General features: G+C 32.1%; 1 protein-coding gene across 1 annotated transcript in view; it reads right to left on the bottom strand.

The window, feature by feature from the left end:
* The window catches only part of LOC149906748 (uncharacterized), a 51,059-nt gene that overhangs the window by 12,562 nt on the left and 23,835 nt on the right, over positions 1-14,662 (bottom strand). The window contains exons 2-4 of the mRNA XM_090104207.1: positions 3,978-4,150; positions 614-800; positions 133-272 (exon numbers count right to left, since the gene is read on the bottom strand). Coding sequence (XP_089960333.1) covers positions 133-272; positions 614-800; positions 3,978-4,150 — 500 coding nt within the window. The remainder of the gene's footprint in view (positions 1-132; positions 273-613; positions 801-3,977; positions 4,151-14,662) is intronic.

Genomic DNA, 14,662 nt, shown 5'->3' with positions numbered 1-14,662 from the left:
TGCTAAGTTCAATAATATAGTACTGCGGAGCAGAATAGTCGATGAGATTCGGACAATTTTCAACCGTAAACTAAACGTATTGTCAATGGTACTATTACGATATGGCTATTCAAATGTAAAAATACGACTTACTTTTTCAGGCCGTCCATCGATATACCACATGATATTCGCTGGCGGCATTGCTGGTACAGTTGAGCAATTTAGCAGCACATCCTCTCCTATTTGAACGCTGCCAGGTAGCCCCATAATCACAGGATCTTGCTTCAACGTCACTGTTTTAAAAATACTCTTGTTAATACGAGTGTTGTAAGGAATAAATATTAGTTTCATGGTAAGAAAATAATTTGCATCTAATGCCACTTTAACTAACCGTACATGCCACTTTAACTGAGCAAGAAATGTATAGGGACATTTTTAACGCACAATGAATGCTAGATATATTTTGTCCTAAGTAAGCATTTACTTACTTAGGACAAAATTACATCATGAAAAATTGACCCTACTCTGCCCATATACATATTTTTGAAAAGTTTAACTATAATACTTATTATTCTCTATGAGAGTAAAGAAAGACCCTACACAATAACGACAAGTTATAACAACTTATACATACCAGCCACAGTAAGATATTTCGTCTGATTGACAACCGCGAACCTCGGGCCTTCTGTGGAAACCTCGCAGGTAAACGATATTCTGGTATTGTATCGCTTTGGTACTGGAACACTTATAGAGCATTTGTTCTCATCACAGGTACCACGGGTGACCCCACCAGCTGTCGTATTGAACGTCCTTGTTGAAGGCTGGAAGAGAAGAAGACTTAGGGTGTTTTTCTACCAATAATATGCGAGGGTATGTAGCGAGAAGTGTAAAGAACCAATCGTAACGCTTCTTTTAGTTTGAAGATTGAAGCGTTTAGCGTTTGATGGGATTCTATTGGTTATTTACAAATCCTTGCTACGCAGCCTCGCACATTATCGTTGGAAAAGTATCCTTATAGTACCTTTGAAGCAGTTAAGGTTGCTCTTGTTTATGCAATCCTGGTAGGATTAATTATAATTGCTATTATTAGTCTGTATAACAAAGGTCATGGCAAACTTTAGTTAGAGACAAAGGAAACCAAACCACGCAAATTCTTCTGGAAACATTGTGCCATGGAAACTTTGCCAAGTAAACAACGAGAAAAACGAACTACCCAAATTGTTTCGGCGAAATTTTTAACATATACAAAAAATATATTGCATTGAATTAATATCAAGTTTTGAATTGATATTTCATATTTGAATTCAGTAAGTAAACAGAGTTACAGTCGACATCATGATTTAAAAATTCATTTTGCATGCCTTATTCTAGCGTGCATATTGAGTAGCAATTTTAAAAGTATTTCGATCAGGGTTTATCCCAACGGAGTCTCGAGCTAGTATTATTTTCATCAGAAAATAATGTGAATAAACTTAAATAAACTGATAGTTTCAGGCTTAATATTAATGGAAATAACTAATATTTCTGAAGTTAGATCTAATATTATAAAATTTACCTATTTGTGAAGCATTAATCGATCTATAATAATTATTATGACCCCGCTAGTTTTCTATGTCACTATTAAACAATATTTTTGTTCCTTCGATCTTTGTGCGTGAACATTCTGTATGAAATGAATTATTGCTATATTATTATATTTTATAGTACGGTATAATAAAATATGTTCTTATGAATGATTTTCTCTTGAATTTGCGCCTCGAAGGACTTTTTAAGAATGACCTTTGGACTGTCGGTCTATATGCAAGGGTTAGGAATGATTTATTTGCATACATTGTTTGATACAATATTCATATAAATTCGTTTAGTTGTTATAACGTAATAAAAATTCCTCCCACCTTTACCTATGTGTTACATTTTTCCTTGACGTTTTCATTATTTCCATACACACCTTGATTCCTATCTTATATTACAAATACATTTCGAGCTGCATGCGTTTCATTACGTTGCCGGCAGATTGGTTTTATTAACGTCAGAAACAATATTCTCAGCTGAACGGGGACAAAGGTAGGAGGGAAAAAATGTCATTTGAAAACCGTTCGACTCGCTATTTATCGACATAACTGAATTTTCAGTTTCATTGGCGCGTAGGAAACCCGTAAAGAGGTACCATAAAATATTCTGCTGACGTAAATTGGAGGAACATGAATGTATAATATATTGGGGAGAATTGGGAATATCTTTCGTTAATGTGCATTAAATGGAGGCATCATTAATGTTGTTTATGGAGAGTTACAAGTGATAACTGCGTTAAAAACAACCGACTTCAAACTTGCACTTGCATTTACAAATACAGACAAAAATGCTCATAAAATAAAAACTACTGGGCCTATCCTAATAGAATTTTTATGGGACCAATTCGACACCATCCCGCATCAAACAAAAAAAGAATCACGTAAATCGGTTGAGAAATCTCGGAGTAATCGGTGTACATACATAAAAAAAACATACCGGCCGAATTGATAACCTCTTCCTTTTTTTGAAGTCGGTTAAAAAAACAAAAAAATATTAAAAGATTTGTAAATAGCATTGCGTTATTTATTATAAAAAAAAACATACCGGCCGAATTGATAACCTCCTCCTTTTTTTGAAGTCGGTTAAAAAAACAAAAAAATATTAAAAGATTTGTAAATAGCATTGCGTTATTTGTTCTTAGGTCTTTGATTAGGATAACAAGCGCTTCTAAAAACCTAGTTGAATAAAATCGAAATTTGGATTTACTTTATATAATCATTCATTCCACACAGCTTTTTATTTATTTATTTATTTATTTATGACACTTTATTGTACAAGTCAAGTACAAGTACCAGTAATAAAAACATAATTTAACAGCTTTACAATTTCGTCGTATAAAGTTGTATTTTATTTATTTATTTAAAATTTACTTATTTATTTTATTTTACTTAAATAAAAACCATGACCAACCTTAAAAATCACCATGATTTTTAAGTTTGGACATCAAGAATTATTGCTGGATAAATAAAAGAAATTAGGCACTCTCTTCGAATACACTTTTTTTTAAGTTATTTATGTAGGTTTGTTTTCGAAAGATTCTAGTTGTATACATGGTTTTAATTATAAGCGAAAAGGTTAAACCAACAGTATACTAAAAATGTGTGCAGTAATTTTTATTACATATATGATATAACACAACTCGTAAATATCCAAAACGCAAAAATAGCCCCACATGAATGAACTTCCAACCTCAAAGCTTCATATAAAAGTGTTTATATTTTGTAAGGCTTAATAGCGTTTTGTTAGCAGACCTGTTGCGCAGATTGTTGGCTGTCAACTAGCACTTAGGTGTTAAGTTTAACCTGAATATCAAGGATGCTTTTATAACGTATAGCCTCTGTAGAGACCTCTGTTTAGAGCTCCTTGCAATGTTTATGCGTAATTATGCAAAGAGCATGTATAAATTAGTATTTTCTGTGTTGGATTTGTGAAGATTAATTATGATTAGATGTGTTGGTTGATATTTTTCTAAGTATATATATAGTCTTCGTTACGTTGTTACTCTAACCTATATTTTACTCTCAGCTTCGATGGTCTTATGAAAAGCCCATAATTTCGTGTAATAAGGAACTTCATATTGATTTCATGTGAATGAGATAATGTCCTGTTATGTAGATTTCTAAGATATTCTCTAACTCTTCAGTCTCCAAATGGAAAGAGTAATAAGTAAACATGAATCATATAATTATAAAATGTTGATATTTTGATGAAGTTGCAACATGAAGGCCTCGGCACAGTATAGACAGAGGCGGTATAGGTGCTATATGTTTCCGTTATTTATTTATGTATGTCTTATTGTTGTGTGTGTAACTTTTTCTACGCTAACGTTGTAACTTTTGTTGCCTTTTTCAAAGTGTAGTGTAGTAGTTTTCATTATCAAAGTGTAGTGTTTTCGTTTCCTCTATAAAAATATAGATCATACTAACCTGCTGTCCAGGCGTAAAGCGAAATATTTCGTTGTTATCTCTATACCACTTGACTGAATGCAAGTCGGGGTCCCCTCGCTCCTTCACATAGTGGCAGGCGAGGTACGCGTCCCTTCGAGGGTCTCCATACTGCGGGACCTCCAGGTGCGTTATATTGTGAGCCGTGGCTATCACTGGAAAGAAAGAACTTGTTAATATTGATGGGGATGTAATAATAAGTTTAGTGGTGTTATATGGTTTGGATAATATTATAATTATAATCATTTTCTAATACATAACGTAGATATATAAACAAATAATTCATAGGTACATGTTAAAATCGGGTTTATTAGAACGAATATTACATTATTTGTACGACAAACTCATGAACAATAATAATTGTCCATAATACATCATTATACACATTCATTTGACAGCAAATTTCCCAGAAACAAACATTTTCAACAACACCACACAACTTCTATAATAACTTTACAAATATTCTCGACGATTGTATCAAAATTCACATCTAATACCATTTCCGTGCGGAAATTTGGAAATGAAAATAACGTGTGTCGGAACTCGGAAGCCTGTCACATATTCCGCGAATTTCCAATGATACATCCCGTCAGAGGCAGCTTCGTTAGCGTTGGGAGCTTGTGACATGTAATGACGAGCGGATTTTTACATTGCAACGGTAAATTGTGCGTGTGTTTGTGGTAGTTTTTACTTGTGAACTAATCGGGCAAATGTTTTTCGAGATCGGCAGAATATTCGGCATATCAGTCAAGCGCTTTAGGATTAAAATGGATGGCAGGGTAATTGCAATAATGTAAAATGTTACAGTCAATATATAATAGGTATCTTCATAACAAGTTACACGATTCGTCGTCGTTTCAGCCGTGGGACGCCCACTGCTGGACAAAGGCCTACCTTCCATATTTTAAAAAATTCTGTCTGATTTTTTAACTTATATGTCAAACTATAATATCTTGTAAATTACCGTTTCATATCGCATATCATAAACTATTACATCTTCAATTCGAACTTCGATTAATTCCAGACTTCTTTCAAAAGAATATTTGAATCGACATTTTATACAACAATTTACGGCTGGTTCGATTCTCAGTGAAATGTTCAATCTATACTAATATTATAAAGAGGAAAGGTTTGTATGTATGTATGTATGTATGTATGGTTTTCACGCATAAACTACTGGACCGATTTTGATGAAATTTGGCACAGATAATCTTTAGACCCTGAGAAAGAACAAAGGCTAATTTTTATTGCGAAATATGTACCACGGGCGAAGCCGGGGCGGACCGCTAGTATAATATAAAAAAAGTTGGCTCTGAGACGGTATTAAGTCATTTATTTGGTTAGATACTTTCTATTTTAACTGATAGTAGTTTAAAATGTTTGAAAAGTATTTAATAAGTTTTATTGAGAAGTCTCGCATAGAATATAAAGTTAAAATAACTCTGAATTTGTTCTAAAACGTATTTTCTCCTTCATTACCACCTACAATATAGTTTCTTGAGATTGAACAAAAGTATTATATTTTGATAAACAAGTACCTAAATGAAATTTGGGAAGACGACCACGATGCTTTGGTAAAAATTTTAACGCAATAACGTGCAGTTCCCGTAAACTGAGTCGTGATGAGAAAGATTTGATTGCTTGTAAGTTATTAAAACAAAAAACATCTTTAACAATTTTGAAAGTCGTTCCCCAGTAGATTATAATTACTAGGCTACATTTCATTTTTCATTTTTTATGTTAAAGTCAAAAAAATTCCAAACATCATAATATAATATAGTGTTCGCTTAAATATTCAAACAATGAACTATTAAAAAGATTTTCGATTCAAAATAAAATACATAAAATATCATACGTGTAAAACATATGTGTAAATCATTTCATCAAAAACTCAACGATTTCACAGTTGCATATTGTTCGATACAAATTTCATTAATAGAGAATGTTTGGTAACAATTTTATCATCTATTGTATATAAATAAGCTTTAAAATTTGAATTTTGTTTCGCGTTCAATATATTTCATTTTGCAGTCAAAATTGCGTTATACTATTAGTGATAATGATATCGTGGGTAGATTAGTTGTTTATTTTAGGGCCGATTTTTCAATGCTTGGATAAAACTTATCCGTCCAATAAAGTATTACACGATACTATTAAAATGTCCCGTAAACTGTCAAATACGGGCAATTAGAATACGTTTTTAAAGTGATAGTTTTATACATTATTCGACGAATAAGTTTTATCCAAGGATTCAAAAATCAGCCCTTAATAGGATAACATTTTAATCATATAATATTATGCTTACTTTCTTAAGCAAAAAAAAATTAGTTAAATGCGAAATTAACTAAGTAAAGTGGCTAAAAAAGTGGCTGCTTCAAAATGTATGCGAACAGCAAGAGATAGAGAGCAATGGAAGTCTTTAGAGGAGGCCTTTGTCGAAACACAAACTGTTAACATTTTCCCATTGTTAGACCCAATATCATTGTTTAACAAAATTGTGAATATTTATTGCAAAACTACATTAGTTGTAACAAATTATAAATAGCAATAAAGGCTTATTTTATTTATTTATTTTAACCACGATACCGATTTTGGTTAAATTTGGTAAAGATATAGAATTACACTCTTGAAATTACTACCTTGGACATACCGATGATAGTAGATGTAATTTACTATAGTAGATATAATTTACTTGCACCAACAACAAAATATAACTAATTGCGGTAAAAAATACTCAAATATTAAAATCCATATCATACCAGTGTCCTGCCACCTTCACATAAACTCGAATTTAAAAAATTCACTTTAATAATTTTAACCCACCTTATTATCCCAAGGCTCATAAGGCATAATTCACACTTCATCCACGTCCACCGGACCTTAAGCCATTTACACACGGCCCCAGCGAGCTTAGTGAACATTTATTAAACGACGTTGCTGAGAAAATATCTTGGTAATGGAGGAAAATCTTCGCCATGTATTTTGAGCTTAACTCGTGTAGATAAGCCTTAATTAAGACTTCGGGTGTTTGTTTGCTGAGCACAGGTTATTATTTCGGTCAATTTTATAATAAACTAGCTGTGCCCCACGGTTTCACCCGCATTGCTCCGCTTCTGTTGTCTTGGGGTGATGATATATGGCTATATATCATGCAGGCAGCAGGCTTATAACCTTCCTCGATAAATGGGCTATCTAACACTGAAAAATTTTTCAAATCGGATCTGTAGTTCCTGAGATTAGCACGTTCAAACAAAAACTCTTCAGCTTAAGCTGTAAAAGCTCGTATGTTTTGAAATATTACTTAAATCATGTATTGAATAAGATTAAACACATTTCAAAACTGGTTGTGATAAATTGTAGTTTTATGCCATAATTTGAGCTCTAGTACAAAATGGATGAACTGAAAATAACGAGATTGGTTTATTTTAGGGATAGTTAATCGAATTTTCTTCCTTTCATGATATTTATAGAACAAACACATAAACGGAAAAATCGTTAATTGATAACAGAAAAAAACAAAGAGAATAAAACGAAATCTTTAGAATGTTTTACGTTAAATGGAATTCATTCGCTTGCAACAGCAAAAAGTCCATTTACCTTAGTTGAATGTAACTTGAGTTATTATTCCATTTATTTTGGTTACGATATAATGCAGTTTACAAATTGTTTATCGAAAGCTGTTGTAATTAAAATTTATCATTTCAAATAATTGGGATACAAGAAGTGTATATTCAATCATTTTTAAATAACGTGCTTTATCGAAATATTGTTTGATTTATTCTGTCATGAACTGAAATTTCAGCTTTCATTTTAAATGTGAGATGGCTGATGGCTAATAGATGACTATTATGAAGTAGGTAAATAGAATGTAGCATAATGATAACATGTACATGATATACAAGACATGTACCATCCTACTATATACGAAAATCAAAATAAGTTATATTTAGAAAACCACTTGTATAATAAATTAAAAATAAATGTTTTTGAGTTTTTGCGTAGTAAAACATCTTCATTCTTTTTACATATTGTATATTCATTTCTATGCGCACTGTGCGGTCTGCGGTAGCCGCATCGCAGTGCGCATAGAAATGAATATTACGTACATAATTGTGCTTGCGGTCAGCCGGACGGCTAACCGCAATGCGGCTACCCGCATAGTGCGTATACGCTCTAATAAGCTTGTACAACGTTTTCGCCCACGACTTTACTTGCGGAATCTTCAAATGAGTACGCTAGAGCGGCTAGACCAATCAAAATAATCGTCTCTTTCTTTACCACATTTTAACAAGAAAACGTAGAATTGTTTATTTTCTAATTTATAGGTATTATAAATATAGGTATATACATATATATATATATATATATATATATATATATATGGGTCATTATACAAAAATGGGGTAACTCGATGTCATCAGCCAATTTAAACAAAGTCTTATTATATTTTATTCAAATAACAATCTATTTTAAAACAATGAAGCGTCCTTTATTTGGTCACTCAATTTCACTTCTTTATTTAAAATACAAATGAATAAAAAAAATAAATTAATACCTCAAACGTCAGTACTTTGGCATGTCACAACTCCGAAAACCAACAATCAAGTGACTATCGTTTAAACATTATCATCGATTTAAGAAAACTTACTAATTCACTACAATCTTTGATGTACATAGTATTATATACTACAACTTTCATAATGCAATGTTTTCCATTTTATTTAAAAAATAAAATTAAACTTTGTCATCGTTTTCACTAGTCAGTCCGTTGTGTGTTTTTTAAATTCGTAATTCTCGCTAAATATCACCAAGTCGAGGTCAAATCCCTGTCTAAGTATTAATGTTGGTAATGAAGTTACTTGTGCACCGCATATTTTGACGGCCGTCATAACTGTACCAGCGCTAGGGTTGTGTTTGTCCTCTAAAATCTTGCTGCGCCAGTCAACATTTCAGTCCTATGGTGAGTCGTTATTTTATTGTTAATCCGATTTTTATTTTCATTTATAAATGGTTAACTATGATTTGTAAAAATATAGTTTGTTGATATTTGAAATTAGGCAAAAAAACGTAATTTGTGATTATAACCTCATATTAAGTCCCTTTTCATCAATCCGCTGGCATCAGTCCTTTGTCAGATATCGTGCCAGAGGACTGACGCGACCCCATAGTACTGATGATTCTGTCGTTTTTGAGAACTTTTATCTTGATTGCTATTGGTATAAGCATTTCTATTTTATATTTCAGTTTAAAACATCCTGCGCCACGCTAAAAGAACCTGAATTTGACTAGGGAAGAAACATTTAAGAAAGAGTAGCAAAGAAAAGAGCTATTGAAACAAACTACTAATAATTTTATTAAAAAAGATCTTATTTTATTTTAATTATTGATTTTGATGCTTTCAGGGCATAGCTTTTTATATTTATCAGATAAATACGTATACGTTTATTACTGTGAAGTAAAATTACCTCAAAATAAAATAGAAGTTAATTAATATACTTAATAACATTATAAAAATGTCAAGGGGCTCTTATGAAAACTCAGATGAGACTTTCATTCGAGACTTTGGTTTTTAATTTTACTATAATTAGTACTTTTAACATAAATATTGGTAGATTTTTAGGGCTCCGAACCTCAAAAGGAAAAAACAGAACCCTTATAGGATCACTTTGTTGTCCGTTTGTCTGTTAAGACGTTTTTTTTTTGGAATGCGTGGAGGTATCAATCTGAAATTTATATTGGATACTCAAGATTAAGAACCCTTGGGGCTGTAAAAAAATCAAACTTATAACGCAACGCAATCAAAAGATACCTACATCCGTTAATACTGCAAATTTCCGCAAAATTAAATATTCGCAAGGGAATAAAAAAACACACAGGATGCTTGCAGTGTATACAGTCTACTATAAACTGCTATATAGTTTACTTCTACTTGGTAAATAGCAACGTCTTTATAACACAGATAAGGAAAAATTGCTAAAAGTGTAAATTTTTAGTTACAAACATAATAAAAAATAGGTTTTTTAGGACTCCAACTCGCACTTGGCCGTTTTTTTGTTTCTTTTGTTTGTGAATTACTTGAAATATCAAGTAAAACTAAGTCAAAGTAGAAAAAGTTAAGTAAGAGAGTAAGAATATTCACGTAGCGTTAAATGTCAGAAGGCTGTTTTGAAACTTGAGACATTGTTTTTTCCCAGTATCACAATGATCATTTTTAAACGTAAATTATCATTTTTAAACGTAACTAAGTGATTTTAATACTTAAAAGACATGTGCCATTATTAAAACTGAGAGATTTGTAGTAATTTTCATTCAATTTCTTTAAGAATATTACAAAATTGTGTTTTTTATCAGTACCATGTTAGCCTCGTCAGTCCCCTGGAGGCCAATTCCAGAAAATTTAAAATATCTCACAATCTACTTAAAAAACTGGCTGGCCCGATTTGGAACAATATATTCATTAGATTAGCTATCATATACACCCTAATTTGTAACAATCTGATATAAAAAATATAGTAAACAAAATATCCTCAAAAGTTACCCCATTTTTGTATAATCACCCATATATATATATATATATATTTATTTATTTATTTATAAATGGAAATTTGATCAAATTCAAATCCGGGATTTACCTAGGTGTTTTCAAAGTACCAGGCGCACATAACACAAAGCAGTTATTAAAAGGCCGCACAGATTCGTACCTAGATTAAACAAATGTACAAAACCACTGCTATATTAGTTTTGGCGCCAAGTTTTTAATCTGTGTGTTTTAACGTGTCTTGTTGGATTTATGAGTTTGCAGTTAGTATCTATTCTGACGTATCTTGGGACTTGGCTTTGTATAGGAATATGTAGGGCTATTGCATACAATGGTATTGTAGTTTTGGAAGACTGGTTTCAGCAATTTTCATTTTATTTTAAGACTTATATGGATCTTGTTGGATTGGGTGGATCTCTGTCATGCTATTTATTGATAGACTAAATTACAAATATACTAATAATAATCCTACTACTACATATTATAAAGGGGAAAGTTTGTAAGTATGGATGTATGGATGTTTGTTACTCTTTCACGCAAATACTACTGAACCGATTACAATGAAATTTAGCACACATATAGACGGTAACTTGGATTAACACATAGGATAGGTTTTATCCCGGAAATCCCACGGGAACGGGAACTATGCGGCTTTTCTTTGAAAACGCGGGCGAAGCCGCGGGCGGAAAGCTTGTATAATATAATATATATGTAACGATTTTATTTAATTATAGTTATATTCTTTTGTTATTTAAATATTCCTATAAAATTAGCGTCTAGAAGCTATTGATCTCTACATACAAAATTTGCTCTACATACGTATCCAAAAATAAATAAATAAATATTTCAGGACAAGTTTCACACACGGCACGATCTGATCCCCTACTAAGCTTTTCGCTTGTGTTATGGAAACCAGATGACTGATAAACATACATATATATTATACAATTTTAAATAAATACTTATATATATAATTAACACCCAGACACAGAGCAAACATCCATGCTCATCACACAAATTTTTACCCGGGTGGGAATCGAACCCACGACCTCTAGCTTGGAAGGCAGGGTCACTACCAACCAAGCCAACCGGTCAGTCAAAAATAATACAATTATCTTAATCTTAATTCTTAATCTTAATACTATTATAAAGGCGAAAGTTTGTAAGGATGTATGGATGTATGGATGTTTGTTACTCTTTCACGTAAAAACTACTGAACCGATTACAATGAAATTTAGCACACATATAGAGGGTAACTTGGATTAACACATAGGATAGGTTTTATCCCGGAAATCCCACGGGAACGGGAACTATGCGGGTTTTCCTTTGAAAACGCGGGCGAAGCCGCGGGCGGAAATCTAGTGAAATAATATGTATAAATAATACTGAAGATAATTTAAAATGTGAGCAAACATTTTAGAATGTTTTGAGTTTTCATATAATAGGCAATTTTGTTTTGTTCCTCAATCCCTTAATCTGCAAGCAAATCCCTGTGTATTTAAAATCCATATTATTTTTTCATAACATAAAATTAATTAATTTCTATACAAAATGATATACTTAGATAAAACATATTCTAAGCTACATATTCAGCTATATTACATGAATATAATATGAGTCTTTAAAGGTATTTTAAATTCAAGGGAAATGATGATTTATCTTAGAACATAATCTAGCGTTCCTATAACAACCTTGTAGATTATATCTCTAAGAACTATGTGGGATATATGACCTTGTATTGAATATGTGATGATATCTTATATCATGTATGATGTCGCAGGAATAGTTCGCTGGAAAAATTAAATATTTTTTAAAAGAAAATTTGCAAATATGTGTATGTTAACAGATCAATTACTGCAGTATTTTGTCGGCTCTTTTATATTTAACTAGCCCACCGCCCACGACTTTGTACGTGCATCCCCGTTTTTCCCCGTTCCCGCATGAATTTCGGGAAATCCTTTCTTAGCGGATGCCTACGTCCTAACATCTACCTGCATGCCAAATTTCAGCCCGATACGTCCAGTGGTTTGGGCTGTGCGTTGATAGATAACTATATCAGTCACCTTTGAGTTTTTTATATATGTAGATAGATTTGCTTTACACATCTTTTGAAAAATACCTACTTCTATGATGTATTGTGAACTTATCATATTGTTTTAGACCTGAGAAAGGAAATAAGATAGTTATATCCAGGAAATACCATGTAGACGAATACTTATGTTACCATTGCCACAGTTAATATAGTATTATACTTACTTAATGATCTAAGACTATACTCATATACTTTGAGGGTCCATAATCTACTGGCTAAGTGCGAGTTGGTATATTATGTCACGTATCGATAAGATTTTAACAGGCCGATTTCATGATACTCCCACTTAATTTTTCTGAAAATATATTAAAATTACAGTAAATTATTAAACATAATATATTGTTTAATAATTAATTGAATATTTATTAATTTTCCCTTCGTACAATAGACTTCTGCTGCGAATAAATAAGTTACCTCTCGTATTCGCAAATTGAAATCACAAATGAAATATTTATGAGGCTTAAATAAAATTAATTATTAAATAATCCCTGGGAATTGTTTGATCCATATAAAATTAATCCAATTTGATAAATAATTCGTTATTTACGAGTAAATCAGGTTTACAAATTATTATGAAATAAATATGCATTTCAGTTTCAAATCAACTTACTTACTACTTGGTTGCCTGGAAGAGATTGCATCTTAGCAATAAGGCCGCCTATTGTACACTTGCCGTGTTTCTGTTTTCATTCGGTATTTTATGTATTCCTGGTATTTTACAATGAAGTATCAGGAATCCTTACTAATATTATAAATGCGAAAGTAACTCTGTCTGTCTGTCTGTTACTCAATCACGCCTAAACTACTGAACCAATTTGCATGAAATTTGGTATGGAGATATTTTGATAACCGAGAAAGGACACCTTTTATTGCGAAATATGTACCACGGGCGAAGCCGGGGCGGACCACTAGTAAGGAATAAATACTATAACATACTGTCTGTATTAAATTTCCTATAAAATATAATCTACACTAATATTATAAAGAGGAAAACTTTGTTTGTTTGTTTTTTTGTTTGTTTGATTGTAATGAATAGGCTCATAAACTACTGGACCGATTTTAAAAATTCTTTCACCATTCAAAAGCTACATTATCCACGAGTAACATAGGCTAGGTTTTATCCCGGAAATCCCACGGGAACGGGAACTATGCGGGTTTTTCTTTGAAAACGCGGGCGAAGCCGCAGGCGGAAAGCTAGTTTTCTATATTGTGAAACTGAAACCTAAACTAAACCATATTCACACTTTATATCCTCTGTTTTTAAATCGATAGAAAATATAGTTTCAAATAAGAGAGGTCAGGAATAAAATAACAATAAAATTTATATCCACACTAAACCATTTCTCTCTTTATGACTTCCATTCGTGACTGTAATATTATAAAAGTGTGTGTGTTTAGATTTCAAACAGATGAACAATAAAATAGATAACTTTTCATGCATAGTTGATGAGTTGATAATTTAATAGGGAAAGTCTATGTCTTTTCTCGGGTATCAAAATATCTCCATACCAAATTTCATGAAAATTGGTTCAGTAGTTTAGGCGTGATTGAGTAACAGACAGACAGAGTTACTTTCGCATTTATAATATTAAGTATGGATTTGTACCTACATAAGATAAGTCATTCTACATATTTTAAAAGCCGTCAAGTCTTCCGTCAATAGGCAATTCATAAATCGAACTACTAGTTCATTGAAATGTTACATTTTTTAGGCCTAACCTTGCGTTTTTTAGAGGACGCAATTTTGTTTTTTTTTATATGTAGGGGGGGTCAGTGTGAAGCTAAAACCAAGTTTGTGGGGTCGCCACCCTTGTCCCACGGCTGCCATCTTGAAAATAGCGGTTGGAATGGTTTTTACGATATATCTCTTAAACTACACATCAAAAATCATCAAAAATCCCCTACACATCAAAAAATAAAATTGCGTCCTCTAAAAAATGCAACCCCAAATGTAACTTTTCAATGGAGTATACATAAATTATTGTATGTAATTCAATGATATATTGAATAGTTTGTTAGGTAATAGGTTTAGATACG

Source organism: Colias eurytheme, chromosome 8, assembly GCF_061535395.1.
Source record: "Colias eurytheme isolate Ceu_HAF_F1 chromosome 8, ilColEury1 Martin Lab GWU primary, whole genome shotgun sequence".
Taxonomy (NCBI): Eukaryota; Metazoa; Arthropoda; class Insecta; order Lepidoptera; family Pieridae; genus Colias; species Colias eurytheme.
This window is presented reverse-complemented; position numbering and strand designations above follow the sequence as displayed.